Source organism: Equus caballus, chromosome 22 (genome assembly GCF_041296265.1).
Source record: "Equus caballus isolate H_3958 breed thoroughbred chromosome 22, TB-T2T, whole genome shotgun sequence".
Classification (NCBI taxonomy): domain Eukaryota; kingdom Metazoa; phylum Chordata; class Mammalia; order Perissodactyla; family Equidae; genus Equus; species Equus caballus.
In genome coordinates, this window is record NC_091705.1 from 50,354,243 (window position 1) to 50,377,849 (window position 23,607).

The 23,607-nt window shown below is 60.8% G+C and overlaps 2 protein-coding genes and 1 long non-coding RNA gene across 5 annotated transcripts; 2 read left to right on the forward strand and 1 right to left on the reverse strand.

Moving 5' to 3' along the window:
* Window positions 1-2,721: 2,721 nt before the first annotated feature.
* Window positions 2,722-4,378, forward strand: PPDPF (pancreatic progenitor cell differentiation and proliferation factor). Its single transcript, XM_023626929.2, has 5 exons — window positions 2,722-2,931; window positions 3,392-3,472; window positions 3,688-3,765; window positions 3,847-3,943; window positions 4,021-4,378. Exons 2-5 carry the CDS (start codon window positions 3,418-3,420, stop codon window positions 4,133-4,135), a joined length of 345 nt encoding a protein of 114 aa, XP_023482697.1. The 5' UTR covers window positions 2,722-2,931; window positions 3,392-3,417; the 3' UTR covers window positions 4,136-4,378.
* PTK6 (protein tyrosine kinase 6) lies at window positions 4,226-21,456 on the reverse strand. Of its 2 annotated transcripts, none has more exons than XM_070247524.1 (8): window positions 21,099-21,456; window positions 11,796-11,917; window positions 11,271-11,431; window positions 10,513-10,666; window positions 9,724-9,885; window positions 8,314-8,495; window positions 6,601-6,754; window positions 4,226-6,288 (listed from the first exon to the last, which is right to left on the reverse strand). In XM_070247524.1, the coding sequence occupies exons 1-8, from the start codon at window positions 21,326-21,328 to the stop codon at window positions 6,284-6,286; spliced, it is 1,170 nt and encodes a 389-aa protein (XP_070103625.1). In that variant the 5' UTR covers window positions 21,329-21,456; the 3' UTR covers window positions 4,226-6,283. The 2 variants fall into 2 exon arrangements, with proteins under 2 accessions (XP_070103625.1, XP_001492818.1); XM_001492768.5 differs by having other exon boundaries at window positions 4,226-6,373.
* On the forward strand, window positions 13,179-19,365 carry LOC138920184 (uncharacterized). Of its 2 annotated transcripts, none has more exons than XR_011430945.1 (3): window positions 13,179-14,142; window positions 17,749-18,018; window positions 18,476-19,365. It is a non-coding gene; the product is annotated as an uncharacterized lncRNA (long non-coding RNA). The 2 variants fall into 2 exon arrangements; XR_011430946.1 differs by having other exon boundaries at window positions 13,189-13,380.
* Window positions 21,457-23,607: the final 2,151 nt, after the last annotated feature.

Consider the following 23,607-nt stretch of genomic DNA (forward strand, 5'->3'; position numbering starts at 1 on the left):
GGCCTGGGTCTTGCTCGAATGCTCCGCCCTCCTGGTGTCCACCACACTGACCAATCTGCCTTATCGGTGACCCCTTGGTGGCCCTGGTGAGCAGGCCTGGCTGCCTCTCCTGTCACAGGTCATGCCACTGTGCTCCACATCCAGGCCCGGGGCCTCTCCGAGCAGCACTGCACACCAGGTCTCAGGGCATCTGTGCAGGTCCCCCCCCCCCCAACTCCCCCTTCCTCAGGCCTCAGCTCTCACTCGATACCCCTCTCCTGTCCCGCCTCACCAAGTGGGTCCCTCTGCCTGCTGGACTGGCCGGTCCCCTGGAAGGAGCTCCCGTTTAGTTCACCGAACCCTCCTCACTCGACTCAGCCATTTCTACATGGTAGATGCTCCACAAGCCCACGCACTGAGTGAACAGAATAGGGCAAGGTCCGAGGCAGGACCCCCCCCCCGTGTTCATCCTCAGGGGCACGCAAGCCCTTCCTCCTCATGTCTCCCTCTGACACCCCGCCCCAGTGTCCCTGCCTAGCTCTCTGTGTCCTTACTGTGCACCCTGTGCAGGCAGGTGCTGTTGGCCTGTTTCCCCCACAGCACGCAGCGCCAGGCTGCTGCTCAGGCACTCCAGCCATCTCTATGAACCACAAAACCCCAAAACCAATCACACTCCAAGCCACTGAGGGCTGCTTCTCATTTGGGGGTGAGGCCTAGACAGTGCCAGCATCTGGTCATGCATCTCAGGGTGGGGCACGCACCACAGATGCACAGGCACCCAGTAAGTCAGGGGGCACACGCTGGCCTGCTAGGGGGCTGTTATGCCACCCATCCCAGGCCAGTATGCGGTCAAGGACCGTCACCAGGGCAGAGACTAGAAAGGAGAGGCTGTTTCTGCACAGCAGGCAGCTGCGCGAGGCCCTAAGCAGAGCTGATGGCCCAAACCTTGCATGGGCCCTAGACAGCCAATAACCCGACAACGTGGCTTTGGTGCGTCTGGCCCACTGCGAGGCTCTGGGTTTGGTGAGTGTGGGGGGATGTGGGGGTGGCAGATGCCCTTTAAGAATTAAATTCGATTTGCTCTAAAGTCATACCCAGTTTTATGATCCAGAATTGACCCCTAGAGGGGAGCAGGAAGCTGGCTGGGGCATGGTCGTGGGTCCTGACCTGGAGATACTGAGAAGTAATGAGAGTTCATGGGCTATAAAGAGAGGTTTGGGGTTGCAGCACTCCATGAGCAGGCTGGCGGATGCCACACGCCTCTCCTGCATGGTTGCATTGTCTTACTCGTGTGTGCAATCCAGTTGAACCCCCTGCATGAGACACAGTTATCTTGGAAGCCCTGGAAGATCTGGCCAGATGAGTGGCCAGAAGAGCCCCTGGAACTGTCCTCTTTCCAGTGGACCAGCAGGGGCCCAGTCCATGGGGACACCAGGAAGAGATGGAGGAGGTGGAGAAGGAACCAGAGTTACCTGGGACAGGCAACTGCACCTTCTCCCAGGGACCCCCAGGCCCTACTACTGCCCAAGCCAGGTCACAGTCAGAAGGTTGGCAGCCTCGACCCCCACCTAGCCCAATAAAGGGTCGTATCCAGGGGTGACCAGGGTTCTCCCCCTGCTTCTGCTGAGTGAGAAGCTAGAGTGAGGTCCAGGAATCCTGGAGGAGTCCTTGAGGGGGTTTGAAGATGTGGAGGGCCCAGCAGAGGGATTTATGGGATCTTCCTGGTGGCTCCCCCCTGAAACCACTACAGACCTCCTGGGACCCTCCCAACCACCAGGAAAGAGACTGCCCAGCTGGAGCTGTGAACTTCCCTTCCTGCAGAGGGAGGTTGAGGCTTGGGGCCTGCTGAGGAGGCTGGGAGTGGGGCTCCACACCAGGAAGGAAGTCCTCCTCCTGATTGACAAGCCAGAGTGTAGCAGGACCCCAGGCACCTGTTCCCAGCAGGTGAACATTCTGGGGCCGCCCAAAACATGGGGCCTCTGCCTCCAGCCACAGGAGACATCCCCAGACAGCAGCTCTCTACCCCATCCCACTCGAACAAGGCTGCCCCTGGCTGCAGCAGCTGGGTGCAGGGTGGAGCTGGGCACCCAGGATGTGGGTTCAAGAGCCACCAGAGCTGCGAGGGAGACGGGTGGGATCCTCAGCTTTCTATCCACTGTGAGGTCCCTGAAGGGCTGAGTCCACCAGACCCGTGGCTGGAGAGCTGGAGGCACATAACACTTCTGGGTGCCACCAGTGCCCACAGCTGGGGGTGGCCTACGCCCCAAGCCCACTACTGGTTGGGAGGCTGGGTGCGCACCAGCAGATGCCCCCACCTGTCCTGGGTGAGAGCGGAGCAGGCCCCATCCTGAGTGGAGGCTGCGCCTACAGGGCTTGACCCTGGGTGCTGAGAGGCACAGGAACGGACCACGGCCACGGTCCTCGCCACCTCCACAGGGCTGGAGAGGTCGAGACAGGCTACACAGCCGGGCCGATCGGAAAGGATGGCCGGGGCAGGGGAAGCGGGTGGGCCTTGCTCTAGGACAGCGCGGGGCCTCCTTTAGGGTAGGGGAGGTGGAAGGGAGACAGGCTTTTCTCTAGGACAGGGACGGGGGCTCCTTTAACGGCTCCAATCCCAGGCCAGCCGGACGCGCTTCCCAAGCTGCACAGGTCATACGGACGCCGGGGGGGCACTTCCGTCAGGACCGGCCTGCGAGGGCGGGGCCGGGGCCTCGCGGGCTGGGGGCGGGCCGGGGCGGGGCCTCGCGGGGGTTGGGGGCGGGCCGGGCCGAGTTGGGGCGGGGCCGGCACGGCGCCTCGATATAAGTAGGCGCGTCCGCGCATGCGCAGCCGGCGCGTCCCGGTCGTGGGTCGGCCTCTCGCGTCTTCTCTGCAAATGGGCTCCGTGGCCTAGCGTCCCCGTCCCCGCCACCCGTGATCGCGCGCCGAGGCGCGCGAGGGGTCGCCGCCGAGGTGAGGGCCGGGGCGGCGCGTGGTGGGGCCGAGCGGGCCCGAGTGGGCGGCGGGGGCGGCCCTCAGCGCGACGGGCGGCCGGACGGACCGAGCGGCGGCCGGAAGGACGGGCGGGGACTCGAGCCGGGGTCGCGGGGGACCGGGCAGCGGCGAGGAGGGGCGCGGGTCGGGGCGGGTGGTCGGGCTGGGCCGGCGTGGGCCGGTTCCGGGAGCCCCCGGCTGGCGGCCCTGCGCACAAAGCGCCTTTGTTCCGCCCGCGCGGCCGGTTCGGGCCGGTTGGCGCCGCCCCGCCCCGCGCGGCGAAGGCGGACCGGGCGCTCCGGAGCCCCGCCCCCGCGAGGTAAACAAACCCGGGTCGCCGCCCGCCCGGGAGTTCGGGGCCGGCCGGGGTCCCCCCGGAGTGGGCGCTCCCTCCGGGGGGCAGCCGGTGACCGCAGGGGCTCCCCGACGCCCTGCGCAGGCTTCCGCCGGCCCACAAACAGGAGCATGGCAGCCATCCCCTCCAGCGGCTCGCTCGTGGCCACCCACGACTACTACCGGCGTAAGTGAGCTCCTTCCCGCCGCCCGACAGGTCTGACTCCGGGCCCTCTCCCAGCTTGTGGTGTCTGCAGCCCCTTGAGAACCCCTGTCTGGGTGGAGAGTGGGCTGCGCGGGCCCCCGGCCCTGCCCCTGTGCTGCCAGCAGAGCCAGCGCTTGGCCTAGAGGGGTGGGTGGGCCTGGGCTGCGCGCTGGGGGCTGACCGCGGCTCCTCCCCAGGCCGCCTGGGTTCCACTTCCAGCAACAGCTCCTGCGGCAGCGCCGAGTACCCTGGGGAAGCCATCCCCCACCACCCCGGTGAGTGCAGGTCCGCGGTCCTGCCCGAGCGCCCCACCAGGAGTGGGCGGCAGCACCGTGACCCCGCTTTGCTTTTCTCAGGTCTCCCCAAGGCCGACCCGGGTCACTGGTGGACGAGCTTCTTTTTTGGGAAGTCCACTCTCCCATTCATGGCCACAGTGTTGGAGTCCCCAGAGCAGTGAGTGCCCCGTTCTGGGGGCCAGTGTGGGAGAGGGGGCAGGCGGAGGCAGGCTCTGACCACCGGTTCTCCCCCAGCTCGGAGTCCCCCCAGGCCTCCAGCAGCACCATCACGTGTGACCTGGCTCCAGAAGCCTCGAGGAAGCAGCCTGGTGGCCAGCCTGCCAAAGCCAATGCTGGGCCCCGGTCCTGAGTGACCGCCACCTTCCAGAGGCCCTGGGTTCCTCAGAGCCCCTCCCTGCCCCGCCCACCCCCTACACTAGGCAGGCTGGTGGAAGCAGAAGCAGTTGGGTTCCTGTATATTGAAACAGCAAAACACCAAAAAGGAAAATGAGAGAACCCAGCTCTTTACCACCCCAGCCGCACAAGAGCCTTCCTGACACCCAGTGACCGTGTGCCTTGCCCCAAGTGCAAAATAAACTCCAAGTGGCCAGCAGCCCTGGTGGTGTGTGTGAGCTGTGTGCCCCGAGGCCTGTGGGTGAAGTCACTGAACCCCACCCAACCTTCTCACTTCTTCCTGGGGGTGGGGAGCGGGCTCTGCTTCCTGGGGCCCCTCGCTGGAGGCCATGTCTGAGGCCTGGCCCAGGTTCACAGGTGTAGGGTCTTGCTCCTGAGAAGGGCTGGGGTGCCTTGCTATTTTGAGGAGTATGGGAGAGCAGGCAGTTTAGGAACTGGACAGGGAACCTCGAGGGCAGCCACTGAGGTCACGGTTTTTTAAGTGGCTTCATCCCTGCTTCCCGTGGCCGCCGTTGGAGACTGGGCCTCTGGGTAAGGATTCAGGAGCCCTCAGCTGGAGGGACCTTGATGAGGCCCCAGTTGATACCAGGGAGGGAGATGAGGGAACACGACAGATGCCATGTGTGTCCCAGCTGGGTGAGGCAGCTCATGGGGGCAGGCATTGGGCCACACTGCCTGCCAGCTGCCGTTCCTGAAGGGTGTCACTTCCTCTAGCTTGGGGTGAGGCTCACTGGTCAGGGCTCCCAACCCTGGGGCTGAGGGGCAGGAGTGTGGGGCGCTCCAGAGGGCCCTCCCCGCCACAGGCAGTCCCCACCTTTGGGCACAGTCCAGCTCAGGGAGCTGCGGGCGTGGTTGTGTATTCTCTGCTGGACTCCTTCAGCGGCAGGTGTTGGTGGAGGACTGCCTGTGCCACATGCCTCCAGTGGCCAGCAGAGATTGACCCAGGTCTGTTGGTCAGCGAGGGCCCCAGAAGAGGGCAGCTTGGGGGACGGGACAGACTTGGAGTGAGGTCTGGGGTTCAGTGAGGGGAGTGGCCTCCACTGGTTGGTGGGCAGAGCTCAGGTATCCTGAGGGGGCCGTCCTCTTCCTGCCAGTTGGCCCTGCTCTGTGCTATAAATAGCAGCGAGTCCATTCCAGGTGTCTGCAGTTTGTGACCCCAAAAGGCTTCAGCCTTTGTCCGTTACTGCCTTCGGCATGTCCAAGCAGGCTGCAGGGTGGTGGACAGCCTCTCCCAGGCTCCCCGAGGCCAGTGGTCAGTGCTGAGGCTGGGTAGGGGAGACCCTCATTCCCATCCCCTTGGATGGGCCTGGGGGAGTGGTGCCCCGAAGTGTAGTCAGGCCCACCCGGTCTTTCTGGCCAGGGTCTAGAGCAGGCCCCAGAGCCCCTGGCAGCAGCGGCTGCTTGGTGTGGCAGAAGGCCAGGGACAGCTGCCTGGACCCAGGTGCCAGGCGGTGGTGCCCCACCACCAAATGACCCGTCTCCGTGGAGTGTTGGGGAGTCTGTGCTCCCTGAAATCACGGGGCAGGCGGGGTCCAGGGAACAAAGGGCCAGTGCAGCCGAAGTCAAGGTGGTGCCCGTGTGTGGTCCAGGGAGGCTCAGCCCTGGTCCTGACTGAGCTAGTGGGCTTCGGGTCAGGACCAGGGATGGGTCCGCTCCCTTTGCGAGAGGGGCAGCCCAGCTCCTGGAGGGCTCCAGATTTGGAGTTGGCCCGGGTGGGCAGGTGCTTTCCAGGAGCTGGTGTCTTGGGGCCAGTGGGAGGAGGGGGCAGACTTCCCCTGCAGTCCAGACTACAGAGTGCGCTTCCCCACCCCAGGACCGGGCAGGCCCACAGCCCGAGGAGCTCCTACTAAGGAATCTTCTCCTAAGGAATGCACAGCCTGGCTCTGGGCGCTGTTGGCACTTTAGGCAAATCCATGAATCAGAGGGTCAGGCCAGGCCCTTGATCCGAGGTCCATGTTGTCGCCCCAGGCCCCTGCTCACCGGGAGGCAGTGGCAGGGAGGGCCACTCAGAGCGGATTCTCGTATCTGGTGAAGCTGGAGAGCTGCTCCCGCAGGGTTTTGAAGGAGGGCCTCTGCTCCGGGTCCTTGTGCCAGCAGGAGAGCATCAGCCTGTGTGCAGTGGGAGGGCACTGGGGGGGACGGGGCATGCGGTAGCCTGCCTCCACCCTCAGGAAGGCCTCGTGGTTGGACATGCCTGCCAGCGTTGGGATGAGAGGGGCTTTCGGGGGCTGAGGGACCGTGCCCATCTGCCCTCCACCCACCACCAGGAAGTCCTGCCCTGCCGCCTGCGGCCCCTCCCAGGAAGCCTGGGCCTGCCGTGCATCCCCTGCACACGTTGTTAACACCATCCTTTGGACGGCTGCCCCTGGGAGGTGGCCCCTCCCACCCTGCCCACAGTGGGGGACATTGGGGGCCCAGTACCTGGATAGGGCATCTGACCCCTGCTGAAGATCTCATGGAGGAGAATCCCGAAGGACCACACATCAGATTTGATGGAGTAATGCCCTCGGGAGAGTGCCTCGGGCGCCGTCCACTTGTAGGGGATGTTGTGGTCATAGGAAAGGTAGATGTCCTCCTGTGATCAGACACATGCTGGAGGTGGGCCTTGGGGGAGCCTGCACCCCTCCCGTTCCCCCAGCAGGGACAGGCATGGGGAGCAGGGGCCTGGTGGGAGGTGTGCGGCCGCCTCGCCTGGAGAGTGGACACTGATGACATGCTGTCAGGACACACCGCCATCACGGCTGCCACTACAGGCAGCTGCTGCTTCACTTGGAGACAAGCAGGCCCAGGGCCCCAAGAAGAGCTGCTTTCCCTCAGATTGGTGGAGGGAGGGAGCAGGAGGTGTGGGGGAGACAGGAGGAGGAGAGAGCTGGGAAGTTGGGGTCAGGAAAAGCATGGCCCTCTTGGGTCATGTCAGAGGAGCCCAGAGGTGGACAGTGACCATCATGTGGAGTCCGCAGACGTTCTCAAAGTCATGAGTTCACAGAGATGCCAAAAAAGGTGGACTGGCTACCACTGGACGAACTCAGAAAAGCCTGCCTTTCCATCCAACCTGGCCCACTACTGGCTGCAGAGTGGAGGAGAGTCGTGTGTCTTCTAGAAGCATCCAGCTCACGATGAGGAAAAAACCACAGCATCAGCACCTCACCCCCGTGAGCGAAGCAACCTGATGCCTGCTGTCCGCGGCCGGCCGGCAGTGTCACAAAAAAAGAAGCAGACTGCTCCCCATCTGCCAACAGACCGCACCCCACCAGCCGACAGACCGCACCCCATTAGCCAACAGACTGTGCCCCGGATACCAGCAGACCGCACCCCAAAGGACCGAATGACAAACCCAGAGCAGAGGGCTTCACGGAGGAGGGGCGACGAGTCTCAAACGTGAGTTTCGAGGAGACGGAGCAGAGCGGTGCTTTGAGAGACAGGCAGTCAAGCAGCTGTGACACATGGGTCTGCTCGAGGGGCAAACTGAAGTGAACTCACCACATTTGCAAGAATTTGGGAACTTGGCTCTGAGGGGACGTGATGACTTTAAGGAGTCCCCACTAATGTTAACAGTGTGATGATGGCATTGTGGCTGTTTTGTTTGGAGTCCTTATAGAGATGCCAAGGTGTGCACCTGCGCGGGACTTTGGTGTAAGCATGGAGGGAGGAGGGCCGTGCGGGCTGTCCCCTGGTGGTACTGAAGCTCGCTGCTCTCCTCTGGCCCCATTTGTCTTCAGAATCCTCCGTAAGAAACAAGTTTCCTTTATGTGGGGGGCAGCTGGGGAGATGTTTACCCTGAGCTCACAGACCAGCCTGCAGGAGGCCGGGGCAGTGACACTGAGTGGACGAATGAGCAAATGAGTGGGACCCTTAGCACCCGGCCCCTGCTACACCACAGCCCACCACTCAGCAGAGACCTTTTGCTCCGTGGACCCCCCACCCCAGCCTCTGGCCCTGGGTGGTTCCCCTTTCCCTTTGCAGCTCCTGGAGTCGTCTGTGTGGCTCCGCAGCCCTGTGACTCACCTGTCAGAGCCACAGCTGCTTCAGCTCCCCAAGGGCAGAGAACCCACGGGAATCCCCAGCTTCATGCACAGAGGAAGCCCCGCACCCTCCACCCTTTGCCCCTTGCCCTCTACCCTCCAAGGGCCCCACCTTGACGAGCCTGGCCAGCCCGAAGTCCCCGACTTTGCAGATGTGGTTTTCCCCCACGAGGATGTTCCTGGCAGCCAGGTCCCGGTGGATGTAATTCTGTGATTCCAGGTAGCACATTCCCTCGGCCACCTGCCATGTGATGTCCACCAGCTCTGAGACGGGCAGGGCTGTCTCGTCAGAGTCTGGAGACAAGAGGAGGCCAGGGTCAGCGGGGCTGGCTGGGGCCAAGCTCTCTCTGCCATGGGCTCTTCAGGCTCCTGGGCTCGGGAAGGGCTGGGGCAAAGGGCAGTTGGCTGATTTAAAATTGGAACAGTGGACCCGCTGCAGCCCTTCTGAAAGGCAGTTAGGTATCTGAGCCAAAGCACGGTGCAAACATGTGCTTTTCCCCACATTTTGCCTTCCGGGAATCTACACGAAAGCAACAGGAACGCAAAGACGTCAGGACAGAGGTGTTCATCACAGCATCGTTTACACAGCTGCGAACCTTGAAAAGGTGCAGCCTCCAGCAACGAGCTAAATGGACGCAGCCTATCTACGCGGTCGTGTACAGACCCTCAAAAATTTCTGAAGAACATTTAATGACACGGGAAACTGCGGCAATCAAGCTTATGTGAAAAATTTTCCATTCAGAATATTCCCAATGTTGATGTCTAAGTATATTCCCAGATGTGCACACACACGTCCTGGGTGTCATTCACCCGGCCCTGCACGTCTTCCCATTTACCGTCTCAGGACACGGGTGGCGTCCACACACACTGGCACTTCCACTCATCCACAGCTGTTGTCTTTGGTTTGGGAGTTAAATAAAATAATGGGGTTTGTTACGGATGATGAGGTCTCTGAGCCAACGGATACGTCCAGTGTGTGAGCATGCATGTAAGTGTGCATGTCTGAGTGTGCATGTGTAAGTGTGTACTGTGGTGTGAGTGCATGTGTGTGAGTGAGTCTTGTGTGCATCTGTACGTGTGTGGTGCGCATGCGAGTGTTCACGTGTGTACGTGTGTGTGAGTATAGGTGGCTGTTTAAGTGTACATGCACACTCAAACCCAAGAAGGAGGGGCGGTGCCTTCTAAGAAGAGAGAAAAGCAGTGAGAACCAGGCCTGCAAGTTCCAGAAGCAGTGGGGGTGGGCAGGCCGCTCCAGGCATTAACTGTGGGTGCAGGAATTATGAGTGGCTCTTGTCTTATTTGTACTTATCCGTGTCTTCTCAAATTCCTACAATGAACAGATGGTACATTTATCACATACTGTAAGTCGTTCCTTAAACGGGAAAGGGCTGGCGAAGGCATCTGAGTCCCTGGCTGTCTGCACGTGGCAGGGGGTGGTCTGGGTTTCCTTTTTCTTTGTCATGTGTCCCCTTGCCGGCTGCGAGCAGGGGTGACTTCCATCCCCGGGAAGGGGCCTGCTCACCCCGCAGCAGCGCCAGCAGGCTCCCCTTGGGCATGAGCTCCGTGACGATGTACACGGGATCTCCCACGGAAGCCACGGCGTACAGCGCCAGGATGTGCTTGTGCCGAAGCTGCTTCATGGCCTGGATCTCCGCCTGGAATGTGTGCTGGTGCAGGAGGTCATCTGCAGGGCCGGCTGCCTCAGTGGGTGCGGCCCCACGGAGAAGGCCAGCCCCTGTCGCTCCCCCATACGCGGCAGCCCCCAGGCCAGGATGCCAGGGCAGGCGCAGCCCAGCCCCAGGGCAACCCAGCGCCACAGCCTCATGTTCACAGGAGCAGATGGCGCTCACCACACCCCGGGCACCTCCAATGCCCCCGCGTGGCCAGCACCTGCTGGAGCCAGATGCAGGGCCTAAACACCCCCAAGTGTGTCCCCACGCCCCCTGGGCCCTGGTTCCTGAAGTGGGATCCAAACTCCAGTGGGTCCCAAGGAGACATTAGATGAGCCTTTTCAGATTCCTAGTGACCTCTTTATTTTACTGGCTTTCCATTTACATCAAGGATTTAAAATTCCCTTTTAAAATAAATGAGTTTAGGTAAAAACAGACACAATTGAAAGGAAAATGCTACCTTGATGCCGCTGTAGATGCCACGTAGGGCGCAAGTTAAGGCAGCGTGCAGCACGTGGGACATCAGGGCCTGGGCTGGATTGGCTGCCCCCACCCCGGTGAGCGAGGCCAGAAGTCCCTCTTGGTGGGACTGGCAGGGAGGCGTGGGGTCAAGCAGGCCCCCCGGCCTGAGGCCCACTCACCTCGGGCGATCACCTTAATGGCCACTCGGACCTGGTCCTTCCAGAGCCCTTCGAAGACCTCCCCGAAGTAGCCAGAGCCCAGCCTCCTGCAGAGCGTGAATTCCTCCCGCGGCCGCTCCCAGTCGTCACACTGCGGCAGGGGCTCCGGCTCGTGCTGGAGGGACAGGCAGGGCACGTGGGGCGGGGGAATGCTGTCCAGTCACCCAGCCCATCCTCCAGGAAGCCCACTCTGCCTCCAGCAGGGGGTGCCCCGCTCTGTCAGCTGGGTCGTTCAGCTTGGATGGTCCCCGAGTGCTGCATGTGGCTGGGCTCTCCTAGGGGCTGCCCCTGCCTGGCTGCCCCTGCTGTGCATGCAAACACACGCCACCCTCATCGCCCTCTCTGGGCCAGTGACTGGCCTGAGTGCCACTGAGACAAAACTGTCCGCCTGCTGGCCAAGGCACACAGCCCTTGTCCCCAGGCTCCCACCAGCCCAGAGAGACTCAGCATATGACAGCGGCACAGCTGACCTCTCACTGGCCCGGGGGTGAGAGTGACCCGGCAAAGGAGGGCAGTTCTCCTGCACACCCTCCTGCTCCCACACCCGGCTCTGTGCAGCCACAGCTTCCAGGCAGCCCTGATCCCCGGGGCCCAGTCCCCTCCAGGGGGTCAGTGCATCAGGACCCACACCCACCCTGTGCAACCCTGAGGGTCCCTGTCGAGGAGAGATGGCTGTGGGTGGGCACGGGCAGGGCGAGGGTCCAGCAGGGCAGCCCTACCTTCCAGCAGGGCACGGTCAGCCGCAGGCCGTGGGACAGGCTCTGGGCCCTGTGGTGGTCCACGAGGTCAGGCAGGCTGGGGAAGGACACGGCCTGGTTGAGGTGCAGCCGGCCGGCCCGCCGCCAGATCTTGTAGTGCCGCACAGCCTGCGTGTCCCGCACTGAAGCGCAGGGAGCACGGGCAGAAGGAGGGACACACGTGAGCAGGCGCGCGCACCCCGGGGCCCCTCAGAAAGGAGCTTGCAGGTCAAGGGGCAAAGTGGGCACCATGCTCAACTTTCTGCCCCCAGGGTGCTACCAACAGGGAAAGGACAAAACGCAGACCCCGGACCCCAGGGGCAAGCCATGCCCACTGGCAGGGGTCAGAGCTCCCCTGAGGAGGGCCGGGATGTTGGAGATGCCACAGCAAGACAGAGGGGACAGGCCAGAGGGAGCCGGGCTCTCTGCATGCAGGGAGGGTTCAGGGGCAAGGAGCCCCAGAGTCAGGCGGGGTTGGGCCACAGAGGGGAGGAGCAGGGACTGTACCCGAGAGGACGTAGTCCACACCCGGCTTCTCGCTGACCCTGATCAGGAAGGCACCCGGCTTGTTGCCCTCGGCCTGCAGTCGGTGTAAGGCTTCTGAGCGGGAGATGCGGCCGAAGAACCACCTGGGGGGAGTGTGTCCTGAGCTTGCTGACCCCCACGCTGCCCACCCTGAATCCCAGCCCCTCACCTGACCCTCTGCCTCCTTGTGCTCCCAGCCGAGACCCACAGCTGCCCTCTGATAGTCCCCCACCCAGAGACCCCTTCCCTGCCCATCATAGACCCCAAATGTCTCAAATGGCCAGTTCTGGACACCAGGAAAGGCCCTAGTGGCCCAGAAGAGGGCAGACACCTCCCACCACCTGCCCTGATGGCCCCATCCCAGAGACATGCCGTCCCATCGTGTGCAACCACATCATTCTGTGATTCTGTGGCCACCTCCTGTGACCTGGGCCATGGACACAGTGCTCCTGCTCTGTGGGACCTAGGGTTGGGTGTCTGAGCAGCAAGAAAATGCACCCGTGCACTTGGACTCACATACATGCACCCACATACTCACACGTGCACCCACCTGCTCACATGCATGCGCCCACACACTGACATATGTGCACTTGCACTGATATGCATGCATCCACACACTCACACACATGCACCCTGCAGGGGCATTAGCTGGTGTGCCCCTTTAAAGACCACATGTCCTTGAGGCTCCTGTCTGGGCTATGCGCCAGCACTCACAATGATAATAGTCCTGGGCTTGGCCAACCCAGCTGCTTTCTCCTGGGATAGTTGGCACAGAGACCCTTGAGGTCTGAAGGAAAACAGAGGCCCTTGGGGAGGGGGCTTTGGTCCTTGGAATGCAGGATACAGGGACGTTCCCCCATGGCAAGCATGCAGCCTTTGTCCTTCTGCCTGTTTAAGCTGGCTTCTCACAGGGGGCGGTGGCCGTGTGCAGGTCTACGTCCAGCCAGCCACCCCTAGACTCTCTCCCTGTACGTAAGTCCCAATAAATCTATCCGTCTCGCCCACCATCTCCAGAGTATTTCTTCCATCTGTTGGCACGATACCCTGCTGCCCTAGCCCAGCTGGGTGTGCAGCCTTACACTTGGCGAGCCAGCCAGGAGACCAAAGAAACCCCCGTGAGCACCGAGACTATGGGGGATGGGAAGGGGAAATCCAGGGAGGGAATCCCCGGCTGGCAGGCCTCCTCCATGTGGGAGTGGGTCACTGCCATCCTAGATGGACGGGGCTCACCGCATGAGTACGGGGACGCCCCAAAAATGCCAAAGGGCCTTGGGGAAGTCCTGGGCATGGCCGATGTGAGGAACTGAAAGTCAGAAGCCCGGGTGGCAGCTGCTGCAGTGGGGTGGCCCCTCCCTGCTGCTGTTCGCTTAGCAACAGAAGCTGAAATGGAAGCTAAGGCGACGGTGAGGCAGCTGCCAGGGGAGTTAACATTAGAAAGGGAAGCAGGGCTGGTTCAAGCCGAAACTACCCGGGCTCTGTCAGCACACCTACGGAGTCTGACGGGAGGACAGTGGCCTTAGCCTGCCGCCTCGCCAGGATGAAAGGGCAACAGCTGCCCCAGGCAAAGGTGAGAGCTCTCGTGACACAACGAGATTGGAGCCCAGAACAATGGGACTCGTGAGATTCAAGCAGTGACGGTGAGGAGCTGCTGGCTGGGATGGACCCTTGGAGGTCCCGTACTGGCCCCACACTCGTCCTAACCTGACAGTTAAAGTCTGACCAGCCCCCGCTCGTGGGGTAGATGCCCTGGACCTGCCTCTGCCTGTCTGGCGTGTGCATTCCCCCACGAGGGACTGAACCGCCACAGAACTGCTGGAACCGGGGAACAAATTCAGACAGAAGGAGAGACAAAGCGTCCCTGGCTGGTTTCTGCACCTCTGGGTCGCCGGTGCAAAAGGCATCTTGTCATCGGGGGTGGAGATGAGCAAAATGGCTTCTGTCACCTCCCACCCTGACCTGCGGCAATGCCCTTAAGCCTCGGTAAATGAGCACGGGGCCGTCTCTCTCTTGACCTGGCCAGTCACTGCCTGCAGGGGTGCCTGGCCCAACGAGAGGAACATGCCCGTGCCCCGTCCCTGTGGGCAGACCATGGAACCAGCACAGGAACCATGAGGGAAGTGGGAATTAAACATGCTGTTTATGCCGAATATGTCCGAGGGGCTGACAATGAGATTTTTACAGCAGGCACAAAAGACACTGTGCTGCACACAGCACCTGACCAATGTATGGGCCTTGGTTTCTATGCTCAGTCCTTTGTGGGTCAACCTGTGTCCAGGTGGCCCAAGCTGCAGCCGACCTGGGAGAAACAGACAAAATCAGAAAGAAGAAGGTAAGCACTACCAGGGTTCCCGGAGGGAAGGAAGATAAAGGGGGCAAAGTGCAAAGGGTCCAGTTAGGGTGACTCACAGGCAGATGTGGCAAGACTTGGTGGCCATGGGCGCCCCTCTGGAGAAAATAGATAAGCAGCCAAATCCTGTCTTGGTGGCACTGTGGCAGAAATTAGGGCCAAAATAGAGGTTCACCAAGCCACCCTCTGGGGAAGTTTCTGGGCTGCCCACTCCATGGCAGCCCCTGTGACAACATGGGAACATCCCAGCCCCCTTGACCAGGGAACAAGCCAAGGGACCCCGACTCATCCCTGTAACCGTGTGCATGTAGCACGAGTTTCGAGGGAGTGGAGGCCACATGTAGAGCTGACAATTTATTGGTCTGCCAACAATAAACAGACTGTTTTAGCCTTAGTAGACACAGGAGCAGAATGTGCTTTGGTTGATGGCAATCTATCCCATTTTGATGGCCCTATTTCTGTCATAGATGGTTATGGTGGGGGCACAGTCGAGGTGACACTGATGCTGCAGGTAGGGCGTCTCTTGCCAAGACGGTACATGGTTCGTATGGCCCCCACAGCGGAATACATCGGGCGTGGATGTCCTCGCTGGCCTGACTCTTCAGACTACTGCTGCAGAATCCCGCCTCTGGGTCCGCACGATTAAAAGCTGTAATAAGGGGCTGTGCCAGGTGGACTCTAGTGAGGTTGCCCCAACTGCATCGTGTGGGACGATAAAGTAGCATCATCTACAGGGGCATAAGACGAAATCACAGGAACCGTACGGGAGTTGGCAAAGGTAGGAACCGTTAGACCCAGACACAGCCCATTCAGTAGCCCAGTGTGGCCTGTGTGGAGGCCAGACAGGTCCTGGCGACTGACTGTGGGCTCTAGGGAACTGAACAAAGTGACACGGCCTGTGTCTGCTGCTGTCCCCAGATAGCCTCCCTCCTAGAGCACAGAGGGCACACCCTGGACCCATCATTTTGTCCTGGACCCTGCTGGTGCCTTTTTCAGCATCCCCTGGAGGAAGGTAGCCAGGACCACCTTGCCTCCACCTGGGAGGGCACACGAGGGACTTTCACTGCTCTGCCTCAAGGGTGTCTCCACAGCCCCACAATTTGTCATGGTCTCGTGGCTGCTGACCTGGCTCAATGGACAAAACCCCCTGATGTCGCCTGGTTTCATTATGTTTTGGATGCCATGCTGGCCTCTGAGTCTTTTGCAGACCTCCGGGAAGCCTCCCGCTCCCTCGCCGCCCACCTAAGCCAGTGAGGACGGGTTGGGGAGGACAACAAAGTGCAAAGGCCTGGACTGTCTGTCCAGAACCTGCGTGTTGTCTGGTCGGGGAGACAAAAGTGGCTCCTGCTGCTGTTGTAGGTAAGATACAGGTCTCCCCACCATCCAACACCCCGAAACAACCGCAGAGCTTTCTGGGCTTAGGAGGTCATGCCTCATCCAGCCCAACTGCTTCGCCCCCCTCATAAGTCGGTGTGGAAGGGGCCATCTGGGTCTGGGGGACCACCGAGCAGGAGGCCTTCGCCCAGGCCAAAGTAGCAGTGAGACAAATCCTGTCCGTGGGTGTTTCAACACAAGGACAGCCATGTGAATTGGATGTTTCCAGTCACCTAGAGGGGTTCAGATGGGGTCTCTGGCAGAGGCAAGGCAACAAACGGGTGCCCCTTGGCTCTGGTCCCAGTGTGGAAAGGGGCTGACACCTGGTACAGCGCCTGGGACAGCTGTGTGCAGCTTACCCAGCCCTCCAGCAGGTGGAGCCCACAACCCGTGCCCTGCCGGTCACTGTCCACACTCATCTGCCCATTGCGGGGTGGCTGCGGGCCACTTTCCAGAAGCCTCACTCGGAATAGCCCAAACACGGACACTAACAAAGTGGCATGCTTACAACAACGAGGGACCCTGGCCAGTCGTCCCCTCTGCAGAACTGCATGACATTCTCGGGCCAGGAACATACACCGGAGGAAACAACCCCGTCAGACGGGGTGTCCGTGCCTGAAACCCTGCCCAACGTACAAGGCCAATCCCGGCAGAGGCCTCATAGACGGATGGCTCCACAAGGGGTGACCATCAGCCACGTGGACAGCAGGGGCCGGCTAGCCTTCGACCAACAGCATGTGGTTGGACTCTGGCTCTGGAAACAGTGGTCAACAGGCTGAATTGTGGGCTGCCTGGATGGTGTTGACCTGTGAGTCCCATCCAATGTGCCTCTGTACGGACAGTCAGGCGGTCTTTAAGGGCTCACCCTGCAGATGGCCCAGTGGGCATGACAACAGTGGACTGTTAATGGTCGCCCATTGCGTGGGCTAGAGCTCTGGGGTGATATCTGGCAGCGGGTTCGGGGAATGACGATAACAGTGTACCACGTGTCTGCACATCAGCCAAAAATACTGCCAGGAAACCAACAGGTGGACGAGTTAGCTGAGATCCACCTCCTGGAAGAAGCATGAGCCGAGACAGCGGCAGAATGGCTACACAAGAAGTCTGGACATAAAGGACGAAGAACCCTCTGGGCTATTGCCAAGGCCTGGGGCCTCCTCCTGCGCTATGCGGACGTGGTGCAGGTCTGTCAGGAGTGCCCTTCCTGCTCCTTGCAGAGACCCCAGGCCATTCCCCAGGACACAGACCAAATAGCCAGAGGTAACCAGTCTGCCCAACACTGGCAGGTGGACTACATCCAGCCCTTGCCTCTCTCTGATGGATGTTGGTATGCCCTCACTTGTGTGAACACGTACACAGGACTGCTGCAGGCGTACCCCAGCAAGAGGGCCACACAGAAGACCACCATGAGAGGCCTGGGACACCTCTGTGCTGTATACGGTGTTCCCACCGACACTGACAGTGACTGAGGGACGCATTTTCCTAGCCACCCAGTACAGACGTGGGCTGATCAAATGGACGTACACTGGCATTTCCACCTGCCATACAACCCCACAGCCGCGGGACTAGTGGAACAAATGAAACAACTAAGGACAGAAGACAGGACCCTAGCTCATTGGATGAGACGCCTGACAACGGCAATAAGTCAACTGAATGAAAGTGAGAGCCACACCCAACCCAGTACATACCAGATGTTGACACGAGGACCTGACGTGACAGCACGTCTACAGACAAGAGCTCATTGAGGAGAGAAACGGTAACCACAGAGGGGCACTCAGAACAACTTACTACGGCCTCTGCCACGGGAACTCGCTGCCGGGACCCACGCGGTCACTTGGCCCTGGGACTGGCAGGTGGGGCCCTGCTGGTGTGGTCTCTTAGCCCCTTGGGGACAGGCTTAGAACAGGATATCACAGTGAGACACTTCATTGTGGGGGGGCCACCCAAAACCTCCAAACTTACCACTCCAGGGCCTCCGATTCCCCAAGGTACATTCATCCTTTGCCTCTGGTGTGTTCTTGCTCCTCCCTTATCCTTTTCCACTGCCCCTGCAGTGCCCACACCAACTGGACAAGCGGTGTGGTATTGTCAGCCTCGTCTGAAACCACAGGCCGGTATCACACTGACCCAAGACACTGCAACTACATACGTCCTGCTGGACGGTCATGACCTCCCTGTTCTGGTCCCCTCTAAACATCTTACTTTTGTCCTTAGGATGATGTCTGCCAACCTCTTCACTGCCCGGGCACACATCTTTGCTGACTTACAAAGTCCCTCCAGCGGCTGGTATGCAGCAAGCTCCCTCTCCTCAGCCACCGGGTCACCACGGCACCTCCAAGCAGCCCGCACCTCCCCCTGGAGAGCCCACGAGAGTGGAGGAATGCCGCCCACCTTCCCATTCCCACTCCTCTCCCGCCAAGCGACCTGTCCTCGCCCTCTTATGCCGCCTCTCGAAAGTATATCCTCCAGCTTGTGTGTGAGCAGGTTAGTACGACCCCAAGGGTGGGGTGCTCTGTTTCTGATGGCATAGGATGGTTAACTGCTGTGCAAATAGAATTAAGTGCTTCCTTTCCCTGGTGCATTGAACGTCACAACAACTCTGCACCGTCAAACGAAAGCATTTCAAAAAATGTGGGGTGGACACCTAAAGCAATGTGCAACCAAACAGTTATCATTCCTGCTGAAATGTGGCTGGGAAAACAAGGCAACACCATCAGAGGAGCCTATGTCTCTCCTCGGGGTGGCTGTGGGCTTGTGGCACCCGCGGCTGGCCCTGTCTGCCCTATAATTGGACGGGCAGATGCACATGGGGCGCCCCTACGACCCTGCACGCATCCTGTCTCCCTTCACAGCTTCCTTCTAACGGGGAGGCAGTCCGTGCACACCATCGTGTGCAACACACCGCAGAGTGGTTCTACCCCTCGCCATCCTCTCTCCACAGGCTGCAGTTGTGGATGCAGAACGGCAAGTGTCTGCCTTAGCCCAAAATATGGCAACAGCCCTCAATGACACTGGACATGCAGTAACTCTACTAAAGGAAGAAACCTCCCAGATGAGAGAAGCAGTGTTGCAAAAGAGATGGCCTTGGACATGCTTACTGCAGCCCGAGGGGGGACCTGTGCCCTGATCACAGTAGAATGTTGTGTATGTATCCCTGATTATGCCCACAATGTTTCCTGCGCAATGGCCTCCTTACTGGTCACATACGGGTCACTGACAACCTGTCCACCGACCCAGCATCCACTTGGACACAATCCCTCCCCTCCAGCTGGTGACATGTTTTCATTGGTATTCTTGCCTTTTTACCGCTTCTTTTATTTTCATGTTGTGCTCTCTGTTGCTGTTGTGGACTCTGCCTACAGTGCTCCTCTCTGTGTCTGACTTGAGGGAAACCACAGAAGACTGGCACAATGAGATTGTAAGGGCCATCTGGACACGTGGGGGATGGAGCGTAGGGGCACTAGCTGGCGTGCCCCTTTAAAAACCATGTGTCCATGAGGCTCCTATCTGGCCTATGTGCCAGCACTCACGATGACAACAGTCCTGGGCTTGGCCGACCCAGCGGCTTTCTCCTGTGATAGTTGGCACAGAGACCATCAAGGTCTGAAGGAAAGCAGAGGCCCTTTGGAGCAGGGGGCAGGGTGGGGGGCTCTGGTCCTCGGAATGCAGGATACAGGGACAATCCCCCTTGGCAAGCACGCAGCCTTTGCTCCTCTGCCTGCTTAAGCTGGCTTCTCTCTGCGGGGCGGTAGCGGGTGCACATTGCCTGTCCAGCCGGCTGCCACTGCACCTTCCCTATACATAAGCCCCAGTAAATCTATGCGTCTCGCCCGCTGTCTCCAGGTCATTTCCTCAGTCTCTCGGCACGATACGCCGCTACCCTAGCCCAGCTGGTGGTGCAGCCTTACCCACCCGCATCCTCACATCCATGCACCTGTAGGCTCACAGACATTCACACACACGCTCACACACATGCACCTGCAGGCTCACAGGCATTCACATACACGCTCACACACATGCACCTGCAGGCTCACAGGCATTCACATACATGCTCACACACATGCACGTGCAGGCTCACAGACATTCACACACACTCACACATGCACTGCAGGCTCACAGGCATTCACACACACTCACACATACATGCACCTGCAGACTCATAGGCATTCACACACATGCACCTGTAGGCTCACAGGTATTCACACACACACTCACACACATGCACCTGCAGGCTCACAGGCATTCACACACACGCTCACACACACATTCACACACATGCACCTGCAGACTCACAGGCATTCACACACACGCTCACAGGCATTCGCGCACACACACTCACAGGAATTCGCACACACCAGCTCCCAGCCCCAGGGCATGAATGAGCTCTTGACTCTGGACTACAGGGTGAGGGCTTTGGAGCTCCCCAGGTGACCTCTGCTGCCCGCTGCTCTGTCCTTGGTCCGCCAGCTCTCTTAGGCATCACTGGAACTTGGGCCCCTTCACAGAAGGCTACTGTCTGTACAGAGCCCCTGGGGGTCCACGCCCTGCCCCTGACCAATCCAGTGCTCTCGAATCTCTCTCATTGACTCACCCCTCCAACCACCCTGTCTCCTTCCAGCTTCTCAAATGTGCTGGGTTCTCAGGGCCTCAGGGCCTTTGCACTAGCCATGGCGACCCTGCATTACCCCTGCATGGAACTCCACCTTCTGAAACTGTCCTGTTTAAGACTGTGCTTGTTTTCTGCTCATCTCCCTTCAGTAGGAGGGAGCCCCTGCATGTGTTCACGTGCTCTCCCAGCACACAGCTGGTCTCAATCAGTGTGAAATGGGGATCACAGGAGCACTGGCAGGCAACGAGTGTTCCTCTTGCTGGACCCACCCCACCCAGAGCTCAGAGGAACCACCTCAGGTCGCCATGGACATGCCCTTGCCAGGCTTCCCCTTGTGGTCCAAGCTTCCTGGGCAGACCCTCAGGGCTGGCCACCGCCTCCGGGAGCCGCCTAGCCAGTACCAGGCAGCTGTGAGGATGCAGGGAGCAAACGCCTTGGCCCACGCCCTGGGCGGACCTGGCACAATGGCCTTTGGGCTCCCTCCAACTGGGTCACACAGCTGGTTTGGGTTGTTTGGAAGGTGAGTGAAGCTTCCCTCCCCAAAAGTCCCACTCCTGCCTCAGTCTCCCCTGCGTACCTCATCTCTGTCAGCCAGCCACCCGGAAGCCCACTGCCAACCCTTCTGTCCTCTCTGGGTCTTGGCACCCTGGTGGAGCCCAGGGAAGAAGCCACATGCCTCAACAGCCCCCAATCCCCATATGTCACTCAGCAAAAGCCCAGTTAGCGCTCCCAGGGGTCCAGTCCTGACTGGGGGACACAGGGAGATGGAGCTATGGGTCCCTACCCTCATTGGCCTCCCAGGGGCCAGCCCAGCACACCTGCCCTGCCCTAAGCACCGCCACAGCGGCACAGAGCTCTGTCCCATGGTCACCCTGCCCAGAGCTCTCCAGGGGCCGCAGGGCCCAGGGAGTGGGGGCACCTTGGAGTGAGCCACGAGGGCCACAGGGACACTCACGGCTCAGATTCCACGGTCTCCTTCTCGGCCAGGTAGTTGTGGGGCACGTAGCCCTCGGCCAGGGCCATGCCCGCCTCGTCCAGCAGTGTGGCCCACCACCACTCCTCCTCCTTCCTGGCCACGTGGAAGAGGTCCCCTGCCCGGAAGCTCAGCTCCTCCTCTGTCCGGGCCTCGAAGTCCCAGAGGCCCACGTACTTGGGTCCCAGGTGTGCCTGGCCCCAGGACGCCATGGTGGGTGCAGTGGCAGGACCTGGTCACCTGGCCTCACCACCTGTCACTGTGCCGGCTGCCGGCACCACTGGCTGGGAGTGACGGGCCATCCCCACCCAGCCAAGGAGCCAGCCCACTTCCCTGTGACAAGGCAGCCAAGCCAGGTCGGCCACACCCATGCCCCGGGGCTGGCCTCTCCAGGGCTTCCCCAGGCACCCTAGCTCCACCCTAAGGGCCCCACAGCCCCACCTGTCCTCCTACCCACCATGTCCAGGTCAGTCTTGGCACTGCTGTTGCACATATGCTGTGGGAAACCTGCTCACCAACCAGCCACTAAGCTGCCCCTGGCCACACGGCTGGACCTGAGGCCAGGGGGAAGGAGGGCGGAGTAAGTGCTGGGACTGGTGGGCACTCAGGTGAAAATGGAACCCAGGCGGGGTGCATCTTGGAGCTGGAGGGCGAGGGGAGAGACAAGGCCCTTCCCAAACATCCCAGGGCTGCTGGGCCTGATCCAGACAGAGGACAGCAAGCTCCCAGCAATCACTGCCAGAAGCCCCCCAAGGAGCGCCGCCTCCCTTCCCATCCCCGAAGGTTCTCCCGGCGTCCTGGCTGCCTCTCCCTCCCCCACGGAGCCCACCCCACTCGCAGCTGTCCTGTGCACCAGCCTCTGGAGGAGAGGGCGTGCAGAGACCCTGCCCCCAGGTGGGAGGGCCGTGAGGACAAATGGCCAGGGGAGCATCACCTATGAAACCTACATGTTGGCACCTTCCCTTTGACTGAAAAGACAGCAGTGGCGCCACTCACTCCATTCGAGGCTAAGGACAGGAATTACTATTTAAGGACAGTGTGTCATTTAACAAGTTCATGCACATACTATGAGCTGGGCAGCCCAGCTCAGTTCTGCCCCAGGTGGCGAAGGGGCAGCAGAGGGAGGTGCAGGGAGGGCTTAGAGGGGGCGGACAGACAGCTGGGCCCTGTGTCGGGGCCCAGGGGGCTCCCAGGTGCCCCCCGGCTGCTGCGTGCCTGCCCTCACCGCTCAGCAACATGCTCCAGTCCCCTCAGCCCTCGGGCTGGCCCAGGAGCCCATGTCCAGGGGGCCGAGGCGTGTCGCTGGGCGCAGATGTGCCCCAACTCTGCCTGAGCTGCACCAGGAAGCAGGAGAGCGTCAGGACCGAAAGTCCCCGGCCCCTCCCGGAGGCCAGAGCACCAAACCTGCTCAGCCTGTGGCTGACGAGACACCCCAGGAATGAGCCAGTGACCCCCACGCACACCGCCTCTCCAGCTGGTCCGCGCCCAGCACATCCCCTCCCTGGAGGCGCCCGCCCAGCCCATCACTCCGCACTGCAGCTGCAGGAAGCAGAGGCCAGCCCTTCGCGGAGGCTGGAGCCCCTTGGTCCCACACCGCTGCTCACGTGTCGAGGAAACGCCTAGAACCGAGGAGCTCAGCTCCAGCCCTCATACTCTCAGCCACCAGCCAGAGCTGGCCCTCAGCTGTCCTGGGACAGGATGGAAGGGGTCAAGGGCCACAGGCCAGGGCATGGCTTCAGCTAAGCTGCCGGGGTCCCAAAAGTCTCAGGCTCAATTCTCCTGGTCTGACCATCTGCCCCAGTCACAGCAGTTCCGGCCCGACGCCCAGGGCTCCTAGGGGCTCTGCCCTCTCCCCACTCGACCCTGACCCACAGCCAGGGTCATGGGGGCCCTGAAGTGGCCTCACCCGTGGGTGCCGTCCCCACCTGTGGTTCCCCCATTGCCCTCCCCTCTGGGAACATCCCCCACTGTTCTCGGAGCATCTAAGTGGCCCCTGGGTGGGTCACTTATCTCTCGAGGGTCCCAGCTCCCTCCAGTGCCAGCCCATGGGCGGGGCCTGTGGTCAGTGGTGAGGGGCTGACCGGCCTCTGACGGCCCAGAGCTGAGCCCAAACTGCACATGGTGCCTGTTCTCTCCAGGGAAAAGTGAGCTCAGTGAGGCCTTGCATGCTCTGCCCCTCAATCCCCACAGGCCTTCTGGGGCACAGCTGCCAGCGTGGGGCTCCCAGGAGGGTGGTGGTCCGGGACCCTGAACACAGACCCCACCTGCCCAGTCCCCCGGCCCCTCCATTTGTCCATCTCGTGGTGACCAGAGCCAGGCAGGGTGAGCAACAACCAACAGCTCACGTCCTGCCCAACTCCTCATTTGGTGGTGTCAGCAGTGGCTTGAAATCCCCCCGGGGGGAGCAGTCACACCCCGGAAACCCCAAAAGCCACGCATCAAGGCTGCTTCCGTTTTCTCAAAGAGCTAGCTGTCACCCAGCTGCCCCCAC